The sequence below is a fragment of the Rhagoletis pomonella genome, unplaced genomic scaffold (genome assembly GCF_013731165.1).
Source record: "Rhagoletis pomonella isolate Grant_MI unplaced genomic scaffold, Rhpom_1.0 Rhpom_scaffold_00001, whole genome shotgun sequence".
NCBI classification, from domain to species: Eukaryota; Metazoa; Arthropoda; class Insecta; order Diptera; family Tephritidae; genus Rhagoletis; species Rhagoletis pomonella.
The window spans coordinates 114,267,597-114,276,844 of record NW_023458555.1 but is presented as its reverse complement, the minus strand read 5'-3'; the positions used below and the strand labels follow the sequence as shown (position 1 = coordinate 114,276,844).

Below are 9,248 nucleotides of genomic sequence, written 5' to 3'. Positions count from 1 at the left end.
ACAATTTTATTCAGTTTTTCGTTTTTAGTACCGTTCCAAAAATGGAACAATAGGAAGATATGCCTCTGTGATAACTGTATTGTGCATGTAGTTTCAGATGATATAAAATAAAATATTCTTGTGTTTATTGGTTATTTATTTAATAAAAAAGTACTTATAGTAACACATACATATCTTATAATTTATATAAAAAAGTTACATATGTATAGGATAAGATAAAAATACTTTACTTTGTATGAAAAACTGGAGAACATTTTTGGTGTAAAGCAACGTTGCATTTTTCGCATTTCATGGTAGTATTTTTATGGCACATACCACAGCGGCTTTGTTTGTTATTTTTTATTATGTGATGTGCCTTACCATCTAGTCTTATACTAGTTGGAACTCGTTTGATGACCGCCAGAGAAGATCTTGGCAACAAATTTTTCGTAGTCGAGGGTGAGGTTACTGGTATAGTTTTTGTCAAAAGATACGATGTTACAATATATCTTGTAAAAGACAAGAAATCATGGGACTCATTCTGCGCAACTGGGGACAACCTGTATAATTGGTAAGCGTTGTTGACACAAACATTTATTGGAAACATTAGTAGTTGCCAATACCATCTTTTCAAACGTATAGAAATCCGGTAGCATCCCACATTTTGGTCCAAACGATCCACGCCGCCCATGTACTTATTGTAATTTATGATACATCGAGGTTGATCAATATCCTTTTTTTGCTTCTCACAATAACGCTTGACTTTTCCAATAGGCTCCACGCCGGATTGTGTCGACGCTACAGTAACAATATTATTGTCATTATATCGAACGAGGGTAATATTCGACAAAGTATCTGTGCATTGATTGTAAGATCCTCTTATCGTCCTCTTCATGGTTTTTGGGTCTTTTAATGGCGCTTTTTCTACTCTATTTGCTCTAATTGTTCCTGTCGCATCGTGTCCTAATTTAATTATTTCATCCAACAGAGGTAAAGAAGTAAAATAATTATCCATATAAAAACTGTAAGATCCAGGCGGAAGTTTTGATATAAGATCTAAAACTACAGAAGCACCAACACCTAGTTCTGGGCGGGTATTTCCCGTCTTCGCTCCTTGATAAAGCTCTCCGTAAATCAAATAACCAAGTCGAGTGCATATAGACCAGTTTTTATAACCGAATCGAATTGGCTTTCCTTGAATATGTTGCTTTGCTCCATGCTTTCCATAATATGGGATCATTGACTCGTCAATGCTCAAGTTTTTATCGCCGGGAAAATATTTCACCCATCTTTCGTTACATAGATCCCATAAAGGACGAACCTTGGAAAACTTATCTTCTTTATCCAGATTATTATTGTCAGAAACGTGAAAATATCGCAACAGTTCCTCAAATCTATTTCGAGACATAGCAGAAGCTACACCATGAAAATTGCAATCGACGCTTTGCTCCCAGTACATTCGGTATCTGGCAACATGGTTATAACCCGATAGCAATAGAATGCCAATAAAACGCTTTATTTCTTCAGTGGTAACTCTAAAATTATGATTTCCCTTCTGAATGGCATTTTTTTCAGTTTCAGAGCGAATGAGTTCAAAAACTTCTGTATCAAAAAAAAGTTCGAAAAACTGTAAAGGATTGTCAAGATCCTCTAGAAAATTAGGTGGCTCTGAGACCTTTTCTAGTTTCTCTGGAATATCTGTGTGCGTCCACTTTCTTTTAGTTAGGCATCTTTTTTTTAATGGAGGAGCTAACGTTGCGGATGTTCTGGGTGTTTCATTAGTTTCATCTACGACTGAGTCATTCAGAAGGTCTTCAACTGTGCCTAATTCATTATGAGATGATACTGTCGCTCGAAATTCAGCTTCCGCTAATAGCTGGCGTCTTGACAAAGTGTTTATATTAGCAGATTCCTCATCGCCGCTATCTTCGTCGCTCTTATCGTTGTTTTCCGGGGGCGTTATGTATATATCTGCGGACAATACATCGTCATCTTCTTCTAGTTGTGAAATAATTTCATTTAAGGACAATCTAAAACAAAACCAAATAAATAACTGAACAAAACTAAGTCCACTTCTGCATACATCTTACATTGGTATATTATCCTACTGTTCCAATAGTGGAACGGTATATATAGAAGAACAAAAAAATACACTAGCAAGTTAAATTTCTGTTTTGTTGTGCAATGATATTATAAATAAACTTACGACTTATAAAAATTAAGAATAATAATGTGTACTATCATAGCTATAAATAAAAATTACTTACATTTTACGACGAAACATTTTCTTGCCAAAAATTTCTGCAAACAGCACGAATTAAAACACAAACTAACTGCCACACCAAAATTTTAATACTGGAATTTAAAAACCGACTCCTTCAAAGTTGTCACTACACAAAAAGAATTACGATGACATTCGCATAAAAATAAAATTAAATCGTAATAGCAACCTATCCAAAAATGGAACACTAGGATGATATGGGTTAAAGAACTTTTTCAAAAAAGTCCCCTCAGATGACAAAACAGATTAAACTTAATAAATCTGTATAAAAAAAAATGTAAAAATCTTTTCAACGGAATCGTAAGAATGAGATATTTGGTGCTGTTTTTTTTTTACTTTTTTCAAAGATTGATTTACGAAAAAATTGAATAACTGGGCCAAAACTATTCTGATTTAGACTTATGGGATGTCAGTTCAAAGGTATTTTCACACTGTTTTTATTTCTGTCCAAAAAAAGGCATTCGTGTCCCAATATTTTTTTTCAAATACCAACACATCTTAATTCAACTTTGAATGACGTTCCTTCATCCTACCTTTCTCTTTCATCCTTTGAATGAGTTTATTAGTAAAGAAATAAAAATGTAGAGCAAATACAAGAGCATTGCAAAGAATAATCATTTTGACATAGAATCATCTGACACTGATTTATTCGATCAGTTCACATATTTGGAAAAATACGTTACCCCAGAGAAGATCCAATCGTGGGAAGAAAATAACACTGACACCGATGAACGCTGGGTTGAATGCTTTCGACATTTTGACCAAAAGAAGGTCCCATACAATCACATGGCGAGAATCGTATCGTATGTTCTCTGCTTACCAGGCACATCAGCTACCGTTGAACGCGTATTTTCTTTGATCAATCAGATTTGAAGCGATGAGAAATCACAACTGAAAATCGAGACATTGCGGGATCTTTTGTTCGTTCGGTACAACATTAAAATGACTTGTACGGAATTTTTCGGATTCGTAAAGAAGCAACCTCAAATGCTGAAAGAAATTGCATCAGATGGAAAATACGCGTTCAGGAAAACCACTCAAGATCAATGAATTGATTATATAGGCCGACACTTTCGTAATTTAGCAGCAATTGCATTATTTCAGCTTTGAATGTATATATGTACCTAAATATTTCTCAATTCGCAAATAAATATACTGAAGTTTGTACGTCAAAAATGTGTTTGGATATCGACTAATAAACAGCAATAAAATCGTTTCCAAAATTTTTCTTTAAAATTTTGTGTTGCTACAATCTTTTGTGTACGTAAATGAGTTTTTAAAAAAGTGGTCACACTACATATGTATACGTGAAAAATTCCATGTGAATTATGACTGCGATCAAAAATTGGTTTCAAAATTTTTATTTTATTTTTTTAGGTTGACAACAACAACAAATGTTCACTAAAATTTCGAACATTTGAATCTGAATCTTAATAACAATGTTAGTCTAATAAAGTGCTAGTTTCAAGGGGCTAAAAAATTTAATGGATTGTTAAAGACTTTTTTTGCTGAGGGATTTTTGTACTTTTTTTTCATATAAACATGAGTTTAATTTGAAGTTAAATGCGCAAGACCGTTCGCAAAGAAATTCCAAAAAATCAACGCCAGATTTTATAAAATGCACTCGTTATACAAAAAAATATTTAAAAATCAACGCGATTTTTAGCCCCTTTAAACTTGCACTTTATTATACTAACATTTTTTGGGCTATAAAACTGCACACCCAAAAATGTCCTAAGATTCAGATTCAAAAGTTCGAAATTTTTGTGAAAATTTGTTGAATTTATCTAAAGTTTGTAATAAGTTTGAAAAATTGATTTATAAGTTTTGGTTAAAGCATGAAAAATATTTTTTTTAAACAATAACAAAAAAATTTTAACTTGAAAAACATTATAGATATCAAAAAAAATCAATATGTGAACACTTGAATGAGCCCTTGTATGTAGAATTTATGGAATTTTCGTAGGTGGTACTGAAAAAGGCATAAATGTATATGAAAATTCCAAGCATTGGTATTTTGCGAACAGCTGCGCGCGCAGATTTGACAAGTGCATGACTAGATATTTTGTGTATGTGAAAGAGAGATGACTGTATGCTGCCAGATTTTTTATGTTAAAATTAAAATATATGTAAGGGATGCATTTATATAAATTTAAAAAACACTAACAAAAGATTTTTAAATAATCTTTTAACAAAAAATATGCCGAAACTATGCTTGATAGTTAAAATATGCGCTATAACTTTAAATATGCTATCACATCGAAAAATGGCAAAAATATGCTTTTTATGCAAATGCATATTTTTATCTTCTCTACTCATCATTAAGGAGAGCAAAAACAAATAGAAGAAGTGTTAAATTTTTGATAATGTTGAGTTAGGTTAGTTATTGGTGTAGATCCACCACATGGTTTCAATGTGCATATTAATGTAACAAGCACAATGGTATGTGCATAAGCATGTACATTGCTTTTACAGGCAAGTACGAAAATCGAGAATTGAAATGAAATTAATTTAATCTAAACTAAACAAAATATGGTTTAGAACTGAAGATTCGATACGGTCCGAATTAATTTAAACTAAGGAGTGGTGAAAGGTAAGTATTAGGAAGTAAGTATTAAGAGGTGAGTATTACTTATATATGTATTTAGTTAAATTTAATCCAAATTAACTTTTGTATTATTATTATTATTTTTTGATGTGTATACATCTTTGGTTTCGGTAGGGGTAAAATTTGCGAAGCTGTAACGCATATCCCAGCACAAAATTTCGAAGGGCTTAGCATGTGTATTTCAGCATAAAATTTGTATTTTCATTAGAAGCACCCTGTGTTTGCTTGCCAAATGGTTGCATACATTTAGGCATATGCATAGTAAGAGGAAATGGGCTTCAATTGACTATTACTTCCGATTACTTAAACTCCGCACATGCATACGGCTTGTACCTATGTATGTACATAAATATGTATGAACTCATTTGTTGCAACTGGGCATGAATCACGTAACTTTGAAACGATAGTCGTTCAAACGATACTGACAAAATGATGTTGTCAAAACACTGATTTATGCATTTGTGTTCCGTTTACTTGTTAATAGCCGTCATCGATTCGCCACTTCGCTGCTTGCTATGTTTGAGTTCCGGTCGCTTAATGAAAAATTTTGCATGTTAAAGCAACAACAAAGTTAGTTAGCACGGATAGACGATAGCGAGTTTGGTTGTACCTCATTGTATTCGTTCGTTTCGCCACTCGCTAACTGTTGGCGAATCGATGACGGCTACAGTTACTGTTACGTGAAGCAAAACTGGAATCGAGTTGACGATATCGCACAAACGATGAAACAATTTTTGATTTTTATGAAGCAAGACAATCTCGACACGATATCGTTCAGACGAATGTCGCCATACGTGATTCATGCCCTGGTTTTGATATTCGTAGATGGTTTTAGGCATAGGTTTAGTATTCTATTTTGGAAAATATAGGAATATATACAAATAGAAATGCTCAAACTATAAGCTCAAAAACAATAACTGATGCGGTGTTTCCAAGATATTTTAATGCCCTTGAGTCACAAGTATATACAAGTATATTTTATCAATCATACCGATAATTTCATGTATTAAAATAATTAAAAATGAAAATGAATAAAAAAATTACATCAGAAAAATGAATAAAATTAAGTGAAATTAATATTTAATTTCTAACCTAACCTACATTTGTATGTATGTAACTGAATCGCTTAATAATAGCTTTACATATAAAAAGATTATCCTAATTTTCAAGCTTAACTCCCTAATCTGTTATTAGAAAAAGAGATTAGCCATGCAAAATTATAATTAAAAATATCACAGATTAAACCGATAACTTTTTGGTGTCCAACTTAGTTTTATCGATTATACTTGCGAAGAAGAGCAGGAATGTCAAATATTAAAGTAAACAAAAATTGACGCTAGTAAGGAAAATAGGTTTGTAAAGGTATTTTTAATAAAATATTCAGTTATAAATATATTTAAATGGCCTAATAAGTGACCACGGTGGCACAGAGAAGAAGTTTAACTTTTCCTCGAGTTATGTGAATAACAAGCACAACCAATTTGACAGCTACCGAGCTGTGATTGAGATTATATTTATATGTAAACGTACTTTTATGCTTTGCCGTTCGCATATGTATACACATCAAATTTCATGAGTACCTAGTACTCACGCCTTTTTTTTCCTACAGGTTATTTTTTTTTATCGCAAATCGCGTAAAGTAAAATTTCAATTTCAAAAAAAAAAAAAATGAACTCAACGCATTTTAAGAGGCAACTTCTTGAAATTTCTTTAGTTAATTTTAGGAATTAATTTTGTGTAAATTTCAGTTCAAATATTATTTCTTTTGTTCACAAGCACATGAGTGCACGAGAATGTACCTACTAAGTATATGTACATATATGTATAAAAGCAACAATGAACACTTTTGTTTTTGAGTGCTATACGTTGAAATAATTTTAACTGGCTTGATTCGCCGACAGCAGCCCCTACTGGAAGTGGTCTGGTCCCGATGACTTGCTGACAAGAAGGGACTTTGTATCCGTCCACGTCGCTGCAAAACTGGTCCAAATAAATTCCTAATGCAAAGGAGTCCTGTTAGCACTCGAAAACAAGTATACTGGATTTTCTACCTCTACATTGTAATTAAGGTAAAAAAGGAGATTCTTACAAGTTCAAATATGATGAGCGGAAAGTGGGAGGCTCCAGAATAAAATATTAAAAAAAAACTTTTTTTTCGCTTGTAAACTTTACCGCACTTGAAAATAATTACTGTGAAATTTGATGTTCTCTGCTTGAAGATTCCGATCGAAAAGAACACAAAGTTATTCCGGAAATCAGACCTAAGCCGAAGTGAGTAGTATTTCTATCGATAAATATCGATAGAAATTATCTTAAATCATATGTTTGAGGAGATGCCTTGATGGAACTTTGAACTTAGCTATGTTTAGTAGACAACACAGGGTCAGGGGAAGTGAAATAAAAATAAGGCGGAAAGGAAAGAGTTAAATTGAACGCAAAGGTAATGATGCTATAAATGGGTACAAAAAATAGTTGAACATGTACCTACAGTACAATATGTATGTTAAGCACCAGTGTAGGTGTTTCAAATGCTCCGCTAATTCCTGTTTTACATGTCTTCTCTAGTGACTTCCACCAAGGGCGCCTTGAAACAATCTTATTCCTAGAGCCAATAAATTAATTTCGGCGAGATACGCCATCTTTTACCGATAGCTCCCCTACAGCAGTACGAGGCACCCGACACCTTTCCTCCTATTGAATCTGCACTGAGTACAGACGCTCCCCACTCCGCCGCGACAGTTCTGTCACGAAGTAAGCTGGAGATAAGCCTTTTTAGGTTTTTTTTCAACCCCAAGACTATGAATATACTTGACTATTACCTCTGGAGTGATATTGTTGAAGACCCCCTCAATATCGAAGAAGGCCCCTACTGCATAATCTTCATGAGTGAAGGCTTCCTCTGACCACTTTACCAATGTGTGTAGGTCGGCATTCACCGATATTTTCTTGCAATAAGCATATTGAGCTCTTGAAAGACAGTCACAAGGAATCACGTTTCTTATGTACAGGTCTATCAGTCTCTCTAGCGTGTTTAGCAAAGCGTTTTTAGCAAAAACAAAGAGACTGATAGGCCTAAAATCCCTAGGGTAAACATGAAAGCCTTTTCCGGCCTTCGGAATGAACGCAACACTGACTACCCTCCAAGCCTTGGGGATTTACGCGGTCCTTACGCAGTTCACATAAATAGGATCCTACCAATTGCACAACACCTTCGGAGCCCTTGGCAGCTGCGCAGGTATGATGCCATCGGTCCCCGGCGACTTTAAGGTTTGAACGAATTTATCGCCATGTGACGATCGTCCAGAAGATCGGAGAAGTACAGGATCTGGCGGGAGATTATGAAACCAGTTCGCGACAATTTTCGAATCGCTATCGTACTTTTTGACGCAAAAACGAGCGATCCGAAAATTGTCGTTAATTGTTTACAAAATCTCTCTCTTGAAGTACAAAATCTCGCAAAGAAGTACATTTGACTGTACTTCGAAGTACGAAATACAAGAGCGAAAAAGGAAGTACTGTACTTCCGAAAGCAGTACGGTTGGTCACATTAGTTTTGCACGACTTTTCCCCCCATTCCAAATATCTCATAGTGGGCTCTTTGTGTAAGGAGTTTTAACAGATTTTTTGCTCTTGAGGGGATGAAGGTTTTCTCTGAGCCAGGGTCAATTAGAGCTCGTAATCTATAAATTTCTCCTAAATGTAAAATGGGCACAATAGCAGTTGGGAGTAACGTTTTTTCCTTACTACTGGAGTGGTGAGTTTGAATGGATGCTTGCTCTTCCTGAGTATGCTCAACATTCTGCATTAGTAGGGATTGGGGATGCGGGGATAGATTTGTAGACCTAGCTGTTGTTGTGTGAACTGCCGACTTTTGGGATCTCGAGTTTGAGCTTCATCTCGGATTCGAGTTGAAGCTTTGTGTTTGAGAGTTATTTATGGGTAACATCGAGTGATGTCATCTTTGGCAGTAAACACAACTGAAGCTGCTTCTACATTCTCTTGAATTGTGAGAAACAGCCAGACAGTTTTTACAGTAGTTGTTCTCTTTGATGAAGGACAATCCTTCTTGAACTGTTATTGTTCTGAATTTCGAACATTTTTTAAGTGGGTGCCCTGGGACCGCATTACACAACTTGCAGGAATTAATATATCTTTGCTCATTGTGGTATACGCGTGTTTTTTTAGCGTTTTGGTTTGAGTTGAGGGCTTGAGACTTGGTTGAGTTTAAACTTGGCTGGAAACTTTGAAAACTTGGCTTATAAGTAGAATTTTGAGTTGGGTTTTGACTTATCTTCGATTTTGCTGGCCTATGAGCACTTACCCTCTCTAAGATTTCGTATCGAGTGGTGAGGAATGAGTTCATTTCAGACCAGAGTGGAA

At 34.7% G+C, this 9,248-nt stretch overlaps 1 protein-coding gene across 1 annotated transcript in view; it reads right to left on the bottom strand.

Moving 5' to 3' along the window:
• Window positions 1-226: 226 nt before the first annotated feature.
• LOC118735383 (piggyBac transposable element-derived protein 3-like) overlaps window positions 227-9,248 on the bottom strand; it is a 14,802-nt gene continuing 5,780 nt past the window's right edge. The window contains exon 2 of the mRNA XM_036465105.1: window positions 227-2,009. Within this exon, the coding sequence (XP_036320998.1) occupies window positions 227-2,009 (1,783 nt within the window). The remainder of the gene's footprint in view (window positions 2,010-9,248) is intronic.